The sequence below is a fragment of the Podospora pseudoanserina genome, chromosome 1 (genome assembly GCF_035222485.1).
Source record: "Podospora pseudoanserina strain CBS 124.78 chromosome 1, whole genome shotgun sequence".
NCBI classification, from domain to species: Eukaryota; Fungi; Ascomycota; class Sordariomycetes; order Sordariales; family Podosporaceae; genus Podospora; species Podospora pseudoanserina.
The window spans coordinates 1,332,209-1,348,264 of record NC_085920.1 but is presented as its reverse complement, the minus strand read 5'-3'; the positions used below and the strand labels follow the sequence as shown (position 1 = coordinate 1,348,264).

Genomic DNA, 16,056 nt, shown 5'->3' with positions numbered 1-16,056 from the left:
GGTGGTGAGTCTTTCGTTTTCAAGTCACAGCTGTGGACGGAAGAGGCATATCTGGGTCAGGAAGCGTGGTGTTAGTTTTCTGGCCCATGTTGGATGAGACCCGGGCAGGAACAGGACCAGCGGCTGGGAGCAGTGGCATGGGAGAAAATCGGTATGAAGTTATGTAAAGAGATGTTGTTGAAGTTTCAAAGTCTTGGTATAATGGAAGATGAGAGTTGGACTGGTTTTCCAGTGAGGAGAAAGAAGATGGGAAAGGTAAACAACCGAGAGTGTCTTATCCCGGGCACTACTTCCCATTCCCAGGCGGCTTCGGGATTTGCTGTGCTCATGGGCAATAAACTTCTAACATATATTCGTAAAGGTTTTTATCAGCGCTATTATAGTTTGTTATCAAGGAAAATTTTCTCAAAGTAGTAGGTTTAGAACAGGGAAACTAAGGGGGGAAACTTAATTTAACGATGGGAAGTATGTAAGCAGTGTTTTTTATAAACCGTTCTATATCTGTTGTGGGTTTCTGGAGACGCTTAAGTGAGTATCTTCTTCCGCTCCTGCTGGAGCTAGTCGTAGTCTTCGGTCATTCCCAGCACAAAATATGAAGTAAAGAGCTAATTGACCCCTTCTGTCCATTTATTTGGTACACTCCAGACTCTAACATACATGATACTAGTACGAAACCAAACGGACGGCGTCTTGGGACTGAAGCTGGGACTTCGTGGGTACCGATCATGAACGCTCCCCCTATTGATGGTGTCGCGTTGGTCGTTCCTTGAAAATGGAATAACTGAGCTGGGCGTGTCATCTTCCCAGTTCTCCCCGACCTCGACGATTGATTCCAGCCAGTTGGACAACCCTCCTTCCAAAAGTTAGATCAGTGGTCCAAACACCAAGATCTACCGACTCAACCGCTTCGTTCTCGAGCTCGGTTGGGTCTATTCCCACAATAAATTCCGTCCAGTGATCCAAAATTGTTTGATGAGCGTGACTGCCATAGCCCGTTAGTAAGATTCAGAAAGATAAAAGCTTGGAATGAATTCACGGGGAAGAACGGACCTGGTCAGCGGCAAGAACGATAGAAGCTCAGAATACTCCTCGCAATCGTCGTCGGTTTTAATTGACTTCATCACAGACTCGACAGCCTCGGGAGAAGGGGCTACAGTATCGGAATCAAACAATTGATCAACAATGGCGGTGGGATGGCCAGAGGAAGAACGCGTGGGCTCATAAGCGGTCGGAGAATCATGTCTCTCAAAGTCGAGAGTTTCTGAAGAGGCCGAAGAATCAATCTTCTCGAAGTCGGGGGTCTCTGGCGAAGCTGAACAACGAATATCCTCAAAGTCAAGAGTCCTGGGGGGCGCCACAGACACGGTGTCGTGGTGGATCACCCGCTGTCTTTTGGTCGGGCGGGAATTCTCGTCGTTGTTCTCGTCCTGGTTGTCAGGGTCCTCCCTGGTGTGACTGGCTTGAGGTACCCTCTTGGGGTAGTATGGCGTCAGTGAACGTCTCTGTCGCTTTTGCCCGCGCTCGGCAGGAGTCTGGCTCATGAAAGCATCCGAGTGGGAAGGCAATGGAGCCACATGACATAAGGAACACTTCCAACGGGGCAGCCTCTCGATCCTTATGGCTTCCATGACTTGTAGGTGTGTTAAGTGGTAGATCATCAAGAATACATTGGCTTTCATTTTGAGCTCACCTTCATGGCTAAACTACCTGCGATTCATAGATGGCGAGGGTATGGCGTTTTGTTGTAACGCTTTCTCTTGCAACTGTGAAGGGCCGGCTCTTGAGCTGGTAGAAAGCCTCCAGATAACGGCGACGTCACCTCTTGGGCAGCTGGTTTCGAACATTTCTCCAATGAACGGAGTCAAAGGTATAAACCCCGCGAGATCAGGACCTGTAAATACCGTTAGTTCATCATGATATGTATTACGCAGTCTTGAACCTACCAAGTTCTTCAGCTCTCGATAGATATAGTTGGGGGCGATTGCATCCTCAAGCTCGACCGGGGGAAGCGGGATGTCGGGGTCGCAAATTGTGGCAGTAGTCGCTTGCTCAATGCTGGGCAACTTCTCCATGAGCACCGACTCAACGTCGAAGCCGGTATAGTTGGCGGGAACAAAACTGGTAGACGGCTCCGTGGCGAGTCTGATGGCGGAGGAGATAGGGTTATCAATCAGTGATAAGTAAACTCAGTGAATAGAGTCCCCCCCCCCCGCCAGCACTTGTCCCATGGGTTCCACCCCAAGAAAGGGGCTATCAGTCGCTTGGTAAGACCAACTTCCAGAAATCGAGCTTGAATGTCGTCCATATAGGTCCCAACGAACAATCGTGATCATATCTCCCGTTCCCGTCATCATCCTAGATCAACGCAGCCCATCGACAGATCCAGTTTTTCTTATCCCTCTCCCAATCCGGAATCAGTCAGTACTCGACGCCACACGGACAGATTGCTGGGGTATATCTGTTTTCAGTGGTCTGAGGCTCGGGCAAGTGATCTTCTAAGCTTGCCATGAAATCATCCAAGTTTGCCATAATATCCTCGAAGCGAGGCTCCTTTCCAGACCTGGCAAACTCGTATCGCCCCCTCTTGGTGAGCCGAGCGTATTCCTCCTCGTTGTGGAGAACACCTTCCAAGTGTCCTGGGAGAATGGGAACCGGTTGTTGATCGTCTTGATGCGCGAGGGTGTAGCTTCTTTTCCGGCCTCGAGAACCGAGCTCATCAGTTGGGAAAACAGCCTGTCGTTCCGTGGCCTGGGCTTGTGGGGAGGTCTCTTCATCTTCGGTCTCATATCGACCCCCGAGCTGAGGATTCGCTACTACCGCAGATGGTCAGTCGTCCTCTCGCATATGGGATCTTGGAACTTACAGGATATTCCGAACGGATATGTCATGGTGACCGCAAGTCCGTCTGGGCCCTCGATCGATGGCACACGGGTGTCGGGATAGATGAAGAGGGCCACGTACCGCGGATCCATATTGTTAACTGTATGTCTTGCGTTGCAAATTTTCGATGAGGTTAGTGGTGAGAGGAGGAAAGCTTATTACACGACCATGGGACAGGAGAGAAAGGGTTTAACTCAGGTAGCGGCTTGAGAGGTGGCTCCCTCATGGCGGAGGCTTGTTACGAACTCGCGTGGCCGACCATACTGTTAGCAAAATGGACGAACTCAAACTGAAGACAGTACAGACGGGGGGAGACACGTAAGCAAGTGCATAAGCTTAACAAGATGGTGTTGTGATCGTTGAAATCGACATCGACATCGACATCGACACTGCTGTCGTTCAAAGATACATTGAACGCGGGTAAGCTGAATAAAAAGGATTGATTCCCCATGGCCCCAGCCAAGAACCAGCCCTTGGCCAAAGCTTCCAAGCCACGATGCTCCTCCCACAGTGGGAGAAAATAAAAATAAAAGATGATCAATAATCTGAACCGCCATTGTATTGTCTACCGGTGCTCTTCATGCGCTGTTGTTGTTGCTTGTAATAACCTATACTGCCGTCTTTGCCCTGCCCAATCCTGGCGACCCCTTTTCCCTTCCCAGTGAGCTTCTCCTCGCCCTCTGTCTCCCCGCCAGATGTGGGCCTTTCCCGTGACTTCTCCCGACGCAAAGCATTGGCTTCCTCCTCAGCTCTCTTCCTGTGAGCGCGCTTCCGGGCATTCCTGGAGAGGCTCTCTCCCCCCTTCTTCTTGGGGGTGCCAGCAAGTGCAGAAGTCATGTCTGGCGGATTGAGCGCACCGCTCATCTCAAACTTCTCAGGCTTGGGGTGTCGGTAATGCTTCTCCCATCGCAAGAACTTTTTTCGGGTGTAGGCATCAGGCTGCTTATTCGTGTCCCGAACGAGGTCGTCATACCCAAGAGGATCAGCAAGCATTTCGTGACGACGGCGCTCAAAATACTCCATCTTTTGCAAGGGCTTGTCTGGACCCTGGTAGGTGTTTTTGGTGTATCTGGCCTTCTTTGGGGCGGGAATGGTCTCTTCGTCATCATCATCCTCTTGTTCGATGAGCTTGCGCTTCCCCTTATTCAACTTCTTCTGCTTGGCCGTTTCCCCGTGATTCCCGTTATTGCCAACGGCTGGGGTCATGACTGGGGGGGCAACGCTGGAAGAAGGCCGCTTGAGGATGATTTTGGTGGTAGGCTTAGCGACAGGAGTTGCCATGGGAGGTGGTGGGCTAGCCCGAGCTCCAGACATTAGAGCGGGCTCCTCGGTGGCGGCGCCTATCGCGGAGGGCGGCGGCGAGATAGCGACAGTGGGTTTCTTAATAACCAGCCTGATTGACTTCACAACCTTCTTCGGCTGAGGCGTCGGGTCATCCCCAGTCTCTTCATGTTTCCTCTTGGCCGGGTTGGTTCTGGTGTCGCTGGTAGTGTTGGCAGCTGCCTCGGTGGCTTGAGTGCTGATGCTGGCAGCCTCAACCTTAATTTCGACTTTGGTTTTGACTCTTTCCTTCTCCTCTACCTCCTCAGACTTGCCATCGGTACTCTTTTGCGAAGACGCAAAGCTAGACACTGAGGTGACAGACTCTGATTGCTGGCGACTACTGCTGCTATCCGAAGGCGAGGTGCTCCTGGAAGAATTGGCGCTGCTTGAAATAGGCTGGTTGACCGTCTCTTCATCTGACAAAGGCTCATAGGCCGCAGGGAGGCCGGGTTGGCCAGGAGAAGTCATTATTCTGACAGCAACACGGCGGTGAGTGCGCTTCCACTGCTTTCTTTTCTGAAAATAGGAGGAGGTCGCGCGATCGTGCTTGCGGAGTCTCTTGTACAGGAACTTAGTGGTCGCAGAAGACAAGGTCTGGGGCCCAGATGAAAGTCGGGACTTTTTGATATTGGTCGTGTGAGCAGCAGCTATTGAGGACAAAGAAGATAGAAGAGGAATAAGTGCTTTGGCAGATGTTTTGATGTACGAGTTGGTGGTTGTTGCTTTCGACTTGTTGCAGAATGAACTGGTTCTGCGAGCAAGTAGGGTGTGAGAAAAGGAGGCAGTTTGTTGGGCAAGCGTGGCATCAGTAACACCCGTCGATGATGGGTGGTTGACAATGGCAGTGCCATTGACAACAAGTCTATTGTTGTGAGAGCGCTTGGTGTGATGCGCCATTGTAAGTTTTTTCACAACAGCTCTTGCCGGGCAGCCACAGAGGCAAAAATGGAGTGGGGAGAATGCTGGTAGATGGGCAAGGACTTTATCACCTTGATTGAGAAGCCATCTAGTGAATCATGGTTGGCGACAAGCACACAAGGCCAAAAAACTCATTTTCAATCAGCGATGTTTGCACTTATAGTGCATCACAACCGCCTCAATTTTTTTCTGATGTTTTTCGTGCTGACGCCGTCCGTGCACAGTTCGTGCCTTCTCCAGTTTTTCTGTTACACCCCTGCAGCTTGGCATTTTGATGTATGGTCTGTGCGCCCACACCTGCTTCTGTGGGTTCAGCTTCATATTCATCTCATTTCTCAAAGCTGATGCTGAGTTCCGACTTCTTAACGTTCTGTTCTATTTACGCACAATTTCTATTGCATAACAACGGACTCTTATGAACACTCTTTTAAAAAAATCTGCTTCTACCGCAGGCTGTCATCGCAACCTGATGTCTATCACAAGGGAGGGTGGGTTTTGAGGTCGTAGAAGGCAACTCCTCCAGGTTGTCAAACGGTTTATCCCTGGACTTGGGGACTCAATGCAGCATTACTTACCATTGACTTCATTTTAGCTTGAGTGCCCCTTGATTCTGGCCATATTACTGTTACACCAAGTTCAACCAGCCGCGACAGATGGTCGACTGGGCTGCTACGGCACAACCGTCATGCTGATCATCATGGCAAAGCCAAAGCATATGTGCGGAAGACTATGACTGAGCCGATGGCGAATCTTAATTCATCTATTTTCCATCAAACCATACGGCACAGCAGTAGCTAGAGTAGCACTTGGCCACATCGCCAACTTTAGGTCGCCGAACCTATGAACAAGATGGGAGCCTTGATCAACAGGCTTTAAGTGGTCAGAACTGCCCCAGCCCATCAAGTCTGATAACCCTCTGTTTCTTTTTTTCAACGTGCGGCAGACAAAATGCTCCCATCCACTCCTGAGGATAAATTTTGTGTTCCATTCTCTGACAAACTACACGTATCAAGCCTAGTCATAGCCCAACAACACAATCGCTCCATTGTCCTGGGCTGGAGGCAATACCACATGAACACCCGCAGCATCAAGATCATGGGCCATATTCTGGGGCTTCGTTTGGCCATGAAATTACATCCACCACCAAAGAAAAGTCTCCGGTAAACCAGCCGAAGGTTCTTGGGCTTCCGGTGAAGGTATTTTGGGTAGTCATGGTCGGGTTGGTGGTGATACTGGCAGGCGGAATTGGAGGCGGTCATGCTGGAGTGCTGGCGGCGAGTCATCAACCAAGGTATGCAAACCCCGGCTGGCAAAGCATTCGATGACTGACTTGACTGTAACAGCACATCGCAATCAGAACCAACAACCACGATACCCCGCAAAAGCAACACAAGTGAAACTATGGCAACAGTAACATCAAGTGGTGTAATCCCATCTAGTACAGTTCCCAGCAATCTCAGGGTCGGTACTGTGGCTACAGACGGCGGCTGCCCAGAGCTTAACGGAACGATATATACACCTCGCGAGGGTAACGGGAAGCCCTATTCAAACGCAAGCTTTATGAAGTTGTGCTCAACAGACTTTTCCGATGTGATCCTATCTTATCGGTCACACGACATTTTGCGAGTCCGCGTGGAGAGCCTGGACCAGTGCATCCAGATTTGCGCCGAGTACAATCTTTCATACCGTGTTGCGTTGGCTGAAATGTTCCTACCCCAGGGGATAGTCTTTATCAAGCTGCGTCGTTGGTGAAAAGGCGTAGGTTTGGGCTCTTAACTTCTCCAAGAAAAAGCCTTGCTAACAATCTGCCGACCAACCGGACATTATTGCTTCTTGAAGAATGACACAGGACCCAACACTGCAGGTGCGGCGCCTGATCCAAATGTATACACTTGCGCAGTGCTGCTGGGCTGGACGCACACAAACATGAGAGCACCTGTACTGATGTCACCAACACTTTCGGGCGGAACGGGAATAGGTCACCGAGTCCCGCCATCCGGAGCCAAAGCAGCCGATCCCGACAATCCCGCCCGGACCTTTGTGCCCCACTTTGAACGTTTTGTCCGACAATTATCAATTAACATCATCAACCATCTCTGTTACATCTCCTCCAAAAACCATTGCTTTTCCCAAAGTTGACCTCTTTCAAAACCCATCAAAATGTCCCTCTCCAAACCTTCCCTCCCCCTCATCAAAACATCCACCCTCCTCCTAACAGCCTTCACAACCGGCCTCTCCCTCACCTTCTCCACCCTCATTACCCCCTTGCTGCTTACCTCCCCAACCCCGCTCATGCTCCAGCAGTGGAAGAAGGTGTTCCTAACGGGTAAATCCCACATGCCGCCTTTGTCCATCCTCTCGGCGATCGGGTTTTTCTACCTTGCTGCAAAGTCACCTGCTCATCGAAACCTCTGGACGACAGCTGGAGGTTTGAGCGTGGGGGTTATTCCTTATACCTTGGCTCTGATGATGGGAACTAATAACGCGCTGCTGAAGAGAGAGGAGGATCTGACTGCGAGGGTGACGACGAGTGGTGCGGTGGTGGTGAGTGAGAGTGAGGAGAAGGGAGCGAAGGAGCTGGTGGATTGGTGGGGGGTGTTGAATCTGGGAAGGACGGGGATGCTATTGGGGGCTTTGGGGGTCGGGGCTTGGACTTCATTGCATTAAGTACTGGTTATTGTGCGAGGGATGAAGGTGATGGGTGACGGGGAGCAAATGGATGGAATGAGATCACGGATGATGGCACAAAATGAGAAAGCAAGGCTGATGTAGGATCTTGGAGAAGAATGTGACGATTATGTGTATATTTAGGTCGCTGGAAGGGCATAACGGAACACGAGGCAGCCACAAGGTTAACAGAACTACCCTTTACTCTCAAGTCTTCGGTTCAGAAAGTCAAGATGTCATTGCTTTTCGCCATTACAATCATAATATCCAAGTCCATTACCCCTCAACCAATACGCCGGTCAAGTCCAACATCACGAGGCTAAGCTACCCCTCAGAACCGCTCATAACGCCGCTTTCCCCCTTGACTCAAATGGCAACAAAAGAACCAAAACTCCGGCAGTGATGAAAAGAGCGCCGCTGGTGTAGACCGGCGCAGCAGTTCGTAGATCCGCAAACATGGCCACAATAGGCTACAGATTGTCAGTCAATTCCATCCACACAATCAACAACGACGAAAGACTCACTGCCATGATGCCAAAAATGCGATTGCACGTAGCCGTCAAAGCGTTCCCCGTCCCTCTCTGGGGTGTTGGAAACAGTTCTGGCGTGAAACTGTATAAAACAGCGTACATCACATTGCTCGTAAAGTTGAACGCGCAGTTCCAGCCGAGTAGCGATTGGGAGTCAAGTGCCGTTGTCGAGCAATACAAAAACACTCCGGTCAAGACTGTCGACAAAGACAGCGTCCCTTTTCGGCCGAAGCGAGGCAGCTCGACCAGATATCCTCCAAGAAGCGCTCCCGGGATGCCAACAGCGGCAATGATGAGGGAGTTACGATATGTCAGGTAAGTAGACCCGTCTCCAAAGTCGGCTCCTCTCGTGGCCTGAATATACGGCAAGAAGGCATTGTAAAGGGGATATCCCAACCCAATAAATGCCCAAATAGCCATAATCAACCCCGTCGACCACGCCAGCTTCCTCGTCGAAAACAACACCCTCACCCTTTCCATCTTGACATTCTCCAACCTCCTCTTCACGGCAACCTTGACATCCGTCCTCGCCACATACCCCTCCGGCTCAGCCCTCCTCAAGTCCTCCACCGTCAACCCGCTCTCCCTCCCATTCCGTCTCGCCACCTCGTGAACCACCCTCACAGCCTCCTCGTCCCTACCCTGCCCCATCAAAAACTTGGGACTCTCGAAAATCTTGAACGCCGCAAACCTCAACCCAAACATCAACAACGTCAACCCCCCGAGCGCAATCAAAAACCACCTCCACCCCATATTCTCCCCCCTCTCACAACCCCCGTTTCCTCCCTCCTGACAAGTCATCCCGCCCAAAAGTGGCCACGCAACCAACGTAGCCAGCACCTGCGCAACCGCCCAGTCCACACTTAACACAGTCAACAACCACTGATGACTGCCCGGCAGAAACTCCAAAAAGATCGCACTGTCCACCGGTAAATTTCCCCCCACCCCAAAACTCCACAAGCTCGCAAAGACCCCTATAGCCGCAAAGTTTGGGCTGGAGGCAGCACACATCCCAAACACGGCCGTGATCCCAAGCGTGAGGTTAAATGCCCACTTCCTCCCAAAAACATCACACCCAAACCCCCAGAATATCGCCCCTGCCAAAAGCCCAATGTTCTGCGCGAGGGTGAGGTATGCCGGGCGGGAAGGGAGGAATTCCAATGCGATGGGGGGCAGGATGAGGGACGTGGCGACGGGCCAGAGGTTGTCGCTCGCCCAGCCGAAGCCAACGACGAGGAAGAGGAGGTATTGGTAGGGTCCTATGCCTATTTCTTGGATCTGCTTTCTCAGTTAGTAATGATTTACGATTGGGAAGAGTTGGGGGGAAACATTACCGCCCGGTTTAGAATCCTCGCCTTCTCCTCATACACAGGATCGACCTGCCCCCTAGGCAGGATCGCGTCGTCGGACTCCCCCGAGCCCGAGCCAGAAGAGAGGGAGGAGGTGTTGTCTCTTTCGTTTTCTCCCCCACCGTTTACACCAGCCCCAACCTTCTTGTCGTCACCGTCGCTGTTTCCGCTTGCTGCGGTGATGGCACCGGTGTTGTCCACCATGCTAACTCACTTCACCTCAGAACTCGCACACAACAACACAAGAACCATGTAAATAGTAACAAACAAATTGAAAAGATGAAAAAAAAGCCAGTTCCATATCCCATTTCCTCCCTCCCCCGCCCTTAAAACAGCTGTCAACTTGTGCAGTCGTCCTACCGTAACCGTAACCTCAATTGTTAAACGACGATCCCACCCCTAATCTGGGTCTTCCCACCCTCAAGATCCGGGGGAAAACGTCTAAACGCACTCCAATCGCGCCATCTCCCCCAGTGCCCGTTCCCGATGCCGGAAAAGCTTGATTCAGAACTGAGTTAATTGGCTTTTCTGTGCCTCTGTGGCACCAAAGCCCAATGACGCCATAGCTTCACCGGTTGGATGTCCTGCAGCTAGAATGGTTCCGGCGATCAGAATCCGGGGAAGGAAATGCACAGTTTCAATATTACCCTGCAACTGGTGAACATTCCAGAAAGTTGCCAAGGAATGAAGACCACAGATTGAGCACGTGCTCCCTTGCTTTGGGGGCTACTTTCCCCAAGGCCATGGTAAAAAAAAAGTACAAACGTCAAAACATTTTATGGGCAATACTTTTCGGGACCCCCATTTCGACTTGTCGGACCCCCGTCCACAGCACTTTCACCCATAATCTTTAGATTTAAATAAAATTATAAAGATACTTAAGTATATATATATACAAATGAGACTTAATCGAGGTGCCTCCCTCAACATCTTATATATGCCCTCCCGATCTTATACGTAGTTCTCTTTTATCTTATACATATCTCCTATCCCGAAGTTAGGGTTTAATACGTAAAAATCTTAAGAAATTTACCTCCTACAATCTCCGCTACTTTTACCATGGATATCTACCCAGTGTGACGAACCCCTATCCGGAACCTCTGAAAGGGATACTGGTTAAAGGCACTTCTGAAAAATCCTGGTTCGGTACAGCTAAACAGTGTACAATAAATGGCTTGTCTCAATCACAACAGTCTAGATACCAACGATTGTGACTTGTATTGCATACTGCGGAACTGTCTATCTACACCAGCCAGTTCCTCCGTATATATAAATCTAGAGATCGTGGACCGTTGACTTCCAGACGGTCCTCGGTCCTCTCCTTATTGGCCGATACTGGACCGGGGACCGCGGCGGGGCTCACGGTCCCCGGTCCCAATCTCAATAGTCCGTTCCGTCTTCCTGGACAGTGAGCCCCGCTCTATCGTCCGGTCCAGTTCTGATTGTTCCTTACGTCTCCACTGTCTTCCAAAACCGTGACATCTTTTAAAACTATTACATTAATGTAGTCTTCTCTTCGTTATTAAGATCTTACTAGTATTATAAATAATACACTTTCACACTACTTTGATACTTTCACACTACTTCTATACAAAATCTTACCCTGAATATATAAATTAAACGTCAAAAAATACCCCAATATATTTCTTCTCTTTTAAAAGTACAAGAAATGTAGTTAAAAGGCTTTTCTTTCTGTGGGTGGAGGATCCGGCATGTAGAAATTAGGTGTCCGAACAGTATTGCTCCATTTTATTGATATCTTGCATAGCTAACAATCTTACATGCACAGCTTACTCGCATAGTATCAGCCTCCATCTCAACAGTGAGCTCAAATTTACAAAGTCCAAATACCCATCTTCACCATATCTCACCCGCCTCTCCCTTCTCGCTCCTCACAGTCGTTGTTCTGGAGGCCGCATTGGCCGAAGCAGAGACTACTGACCGCACGTCTCGAGATAAAAACCAGTGTTGCCACCACGGCTGTGGGGGTGCGGTCGCAAGTGCTGACTGGAAGGCCCAAAAGACCCAGGAACACCAGGTGGGGGGTCGTTCGCCCGCTTCAGCAGGCCTCCAAACACCCCTGAGAGATTGTTGTCTTCATTTTGACCAATCTTGTCCATTTGTTTGAGCATGGCAATAGCAGGACCATACAGGGTGGTAAAACCACCATATCGATACATCTCCTCTGGACTCCACGCGGCCACATCTCCAAGTTTGAGCCCAGAGTTCATCTGACAAGATTCTTGTAGTTGGGTCGAGAGCACTGCGGCCTCATACCAGCGCTCAAAGTCACCCTGGCGCTGTTTGATTTGACAGGCTTTTGGAAGGCGTGGATGGGCATGAATCCTCTTGGTTTTCTCTCCTGGAGCGGCGTTGGGGATATCCTCGATCGTATCCATGTCAAGCTGCTCAACCTCGGTAATCTGAAGCTCGTTTTGTCTATCAATACTCGGGTAGTACCATCGAGTGAGAGCTCTAACAGCTGTGACAGTCGCCGAGTAGTTGGGAACGCAGAAGGTGAGGTTTGGGCCGTTGTTATCCCTGCTGGCCAGTTTAGTCAGCGAGTTATACAAGCGTCAAGGAGAGGCAGCATACCGAATCTGAAGACTGTTAAAAACAACCATGGCGAAGCGGCTGACACGCTTGTCGACCTCATCATGGTCAACATGTGATAACATGACCCGCATATCCCAGTTGTGCTTCAAGCCATGGACATAAACGGGCGCAATTCCATCGCCATCATGTATAGGGTGGAAAGGCTTGACCATCACAGAACAGTCGGTATCGTTCTGGCGTGTCTCAATAGCAAATCGATACGGCTCTTCCCCTTTGCGCTTCATCTCGCAATGAATAGCGTATGTGATGTCAACCTTGCGCTGCTCCGGATCCCAAATCTGCTTGCCATCATTCCACATGTTGAGAAGCGCCTCAGCATCGCATCCATGGGTGGTGAGGATTTTGGTGAATCGAAGATCCTTGCGCCTCTTGTCCGTGTCGAGTTTCCGGGAGGCTTGTTCCAACATGTACACAACAACTTGGTTATCCCAGCCGTCGGCAGCAGACTGTCCAGAATTGAACGACAGAGCGCTCTCATCACAGTCTCCCAGAAGGATACGACCAAACTCTACCCGCACTTCAACCCAGCCTCGTCGGTAAGGTGCCTTGTGAAGGAGCTTTGCGATAGCCATGTTGAGTTTCTCGGCAAAAGGCACAGTGCCGTATGTCCAGCTTGGAGCTGCCATGCCCACCGCGTTTGAGGTCTTCTGCGTTGCCTTCGACGCAGGTTTCGAAACGGCAGATGGCGCAGGGGTTGCCTTCTTGGCAGTGTGACCAGACTGCTGGTTCATGGCGTGGAAGCGTTTGGTGCTGAAGTCATCGTGATATTTAAAAGGTGTCGGGGTAGGTACATCATCATCTACAGGTGCCTGTTAGTTATGTTACCTAGTTATTGGGGGAGGGGGACTTGCCGCTGAATTCCATCAAGGAGCGTGTAGTCGACCCAGAATGCTGAGAATGGCCACTTTCACCACTAGGAGCGACGGTAATAAGCGGTGGAGCTGGGACTTCCACAATATCCTGAGGCGGACGAACAGGTGTATTCAGAGCCGCCTCATCGAGACCACCAGGACTGTCCATATCTATGAGTTCCGTTGCACTGGCGGTAGTGGATATCGCAGGAACGTCGACTAGAGGACCCAAACTATCTTGCTCAAGGTCGAATGGATGCACACAGGGCTCAGCTGAGAGATCATTGTTGCGAAGCTCAGAGCTGGGCGCTATCGAGAGACCTTCCATCCAGATAACCACCCGGCTCTCAGTAGTTGTGGCTCTCGCTTGTACTTGTGACACCGGCGCTGTAATAGGGCGCTCATCTGAGTCCTTCTCAAGCATGGTCGGACGGCTGCTCAAAACGTATCTCTGCTGTGTCTTTGGCTCCGGAATGTGAGGGCCAAGAAGGGAGACATGCCACTTTTTCTTGTGACTGTAGGGGCATAGCCGCAGAGAAACTCCTTGTTCATACATGCGCGAATAAGCCCCGTCCAGCCTTCTGACAGTCGCTGGATCGAGCAATGTCGACGAGGTAAGTCTTGGGTGAATATTGGTCATGTATCGGAGATCAACCATGAGACCTGGACGGAGTTTCTCATCGACGTAGTTGTCAGTAAAAAGGACATGGTCATTTCGAAGAGAGAGGAGGGCCATGTTCTATCGATAATTATGAGCAGACGATCTCCTGGCTAAAGGAGGGGGAGGGCAATGGTGCTGACTTTACTGGCCAGCAGGACGTCCAGCTTTCCCTTGGCCTTGTGAATGCAACCCTTGGTGTGCGATCCGATGAAGACCAGTGACTTGCCCAGGTCTGTCACGATGCGCACGTTGGTTTCTTGTTCCATTTGTGACAGTTTATCGTCGGACACGACATGATCGAGGGTAAGTCCGTCGTCTCGCTTCTCGAGGGAGTCCCAGCAGGTCTTGAACTGGAAACTGGCAAGCGCAGTTGGGAAGGCATACGCCTTGAATTTAGCCTCATGGGACCGGAGAAGGTTCAGGTACTCTTGTTCACCGGCAATCCATTCATTGTCGATGTCGGTCTACGATCATTAGCAACTGTTCGATACGGTTCCGGTAGGACTGCGACAAGAAAAATCATACGTCAAAGTAGCAGCTTGGACCTATAACCTTCTCGTAGTCGGAGCCAAGAGCATCCTCTTCGATCTCTGCAGCCACAGCCGCAAATCGCCGGCGGAGAGTCTCGGCGTCGTCTTGATGGCAGGTGATCTTGAACCATCGTTGCTCGAGGTCGTACAGGACCTCTACTCTCCCATTGTGCTGCATATGCAATTAGTGCTAGGTTACAGAAAGAATGATGAAGGACAAACTCACCACTGGCTGTGCAGCAAGTTCCTCGATGACCTTTTTGATGGCTTTGGGCTTATAGGACCAGCACGAGGTCTGGTAGAACTCGACGTATTCCTCCATTGTCCAGGCTTAGGCTGGTGAACTGGGGAGGTGCCAAGTTAGTTGGTTGACGCGTACAAGAAAAGGTCAGGTCAGGTCGATTTTGCTCTCAAGGCCCCAGATTAAAAGTGGAAAGAGCGAAAATAACAGTTCGAGGTAGGCAAAGGGAGTTGCGACGAGCGGAAAGAGCAATGCACACACCTTGACGAGGGGCTGCTGAGCCACAAAAACAAAAGGAGGGCGAGAGAGTAAGCAGTATTCACTCACTACCCCTGGGCGCCAACCAGTGACCAAAACAGCTTGGAAGCCATCAGGCTCCCATGACTGCCGTAGCGCAGGGGAACCAGGTTTGTCACAGGCAGGCACGTATATCAGGCAGCCAAACGCGGCAGGAACGGCTCGGATACCCGCAGTTGACGTGCGCAAACGCTTCTCCTGGCTTCAGCATCTCAAGTATATGTTCTAGAATCACTTCCAGATAGCCTTCTACTCCATCCTTAACGAATGTTGGTCGCTGGCCACCTCTTCCCAAATTTGTTGCCTTGACAACCCCCCCTTTCGACTTGCCCCACCAAAGTCAACATCAAGAAATCCAGTACCACACTGTCACCAACCCCATTAGGTACACCAGTCACCTTTGGCCCAATCACTGCATCACTCACATATCACCCAAAATCAATAAACAGGCTTCTTGTCAACAAACTGTATATTCACCCGCAAACCCTATCTCACCCCCCCTTCTCAACACAAAACCAACAACTATGGCCCCCCATATGCCACGTATGTAAAGTGTCAATAGGTGCTTTGCCCGCTTCAGAAAGTTTAAATTAAGAATTTCCCAAAAAATGTGTTTCCCTTCCCTGATACCCCTTTCCCTCCCGAAACTCCTGTCCAGGGTTGAAAAGCGCACACGCACAAATAAAATATAATAATAAAAGAAGTTTAGAAACCATTACCCCCCCCGAACCTTTCCCACCCACCAAACTCCAATTGTACAACAACACACTAAAGTAACAAGAAAAAAGCTTCAAACCTATGGTCGAGGTTATGATGGTACAAATGATACTGGTCCCGTTTCTCTGCTCGTGTTTCTCTCTCTCTCTCTCTCTCTCTCTCTAGGGTATCCAGACACTCGAAACGTGAAGATGTTGTAAGAAAAGAAAATGAAAAATAAAAACAAATGAAACGCCTTTCTGCCGGAATAACTTTGCTGGACGATGAATGAGCTTGGTCGCTTGATGAGCTGAAGGAAGATGCGGTCTGGCTTGCCCGTCGATAACTGGTGGCTGTCTTTTGGGTTGAACAGTGTGTTTGCTGCGAGGTGATGTACTTCGAGATTGTCATAAGAAGGGCGGTGTTGAAAGAGAAAAAGGCCCCGGAGCAGCGGAAATAGAGTTGAGAGTAACGGCCTGGGAGGGTTGCTGGGCTGT

The 16,056-nt window shown here is 50.4% G+C and overlaps 6 protein-coding genes across 6 annotated transcripts; 2 read left to right on the top strand and 4 right to left on the bottom strand.

The window, feature by feature from the left end:
• Positions 1-1,520: 1,520 nt before the first annotated feature.
• QC764_103691 (uncharacterized protein) lies at positions 1,521-2,972 on the bottom strand (the record flags this gene model as incomplete). Its single annotated transcript, XM_062941604.1, has 2 exons — positions 1,521-2,813; positions 2,864-2,972. 2 exons carry the CDS (start codon positions 2,970-2,972, stop codon positions 2,419-2,421), a joined length of 504 nt encoding a protein of 167 aa, XP_062804480.1. The 3' UTR covers positions 1,521-2,418.
• A 445-nt stretch (positions 2,973-3,417) lies between these two features.
• On the bottom strand, positions 3,418-5,322 carry QC764_103690 (uncharacterized protein; the record flags this gene model as incomplete). Its single annotated transcript, XM_062941605.1, is given in 2 exon segments — positions 3,418-3,488; positions 3,495-5,322. Coding segments are annotated over 2 exon segments (1,677 nt in total). The 5' UTR covers positions 5,101-5,322.
• A 1,010-nt stretch (positions 5,323-6,332) lies between these two features.
• QC764_103685 (uncharacterized protein) lies at positions 6,333-6,873 on the top strand (the record flags this gene model as incomplete). The annotated part of the gene is made up of 2 exons (XM_062941603.1): positions 6,333-6,439; positions 6,465-6,873. 2 exons carry the CDS (start codon positions 6,333-6,335, stop codon positions 6,871-6,873), a joined length of 516 nt encoding a protein of 171 aa, XP_062804478.1.
• Positions 6,874-7,281: 408 nt separating this feature from the next.
• Positions 7,282-7,788, top strand: QC764_103680 (uncharacterized protein; the record flags this gene model as incomplete). Its single annotated transcript, XM_062941602.1, has 1 exon — positions 7,282-7,788. The coding sequence occupies one exon, from the start codon at positions 7,282-7,284 to the stop codon at positions 7,786-7,788; it is 507 nt and encodes a 168-aa protein (XP_062804477.1).
• A 169-nt stretch (positions 7,789-7,957) lies between these two features.
• QC764_103670 (uncharacterized protein) lies at positions 7,958-10,402 on the bottom strand. The gene is made up of 3 exons (XM_062941601.1): positions 9,653-10,402; positions 8,313-9,596; positions 7,958-8,258 (listed from the first exon to the last, which is right to left on the bottom strand). Exons 1-3 carry the CDS (start codon positions 9,869-9,871, stop codon positions 8,130-8,132), a joined length of 1,632 nt encoding a protein of 543 aa, XP_062804476.1. The 5' UTR covers positions 9,872-10,402; the 3' UTR covers positions 7,958-8,129.
• A 1,122-nt stretch (positions 10,403-11,524) lies between these two features.
• QC764_103660 (uncharacterized protein) lies at positions 11,525-14,647 on the bottom strand (the record flags this gene model as incomplete). The annotated part of the gene is given in 7 exon segments (XM_062941600.1): positions 11,525-11,601; positions 11,610-12,208; positions 12,263-13,082; positions 13,135-13,873; positions 13,936-14,259; positions 14,321-14,497; positions 14,552-14,647. Coding segments are annotated over 7 exon segments (2,832 nt in total).
• Positions 14,648-16,056: the final 1,409 nt, after the last annotated feature.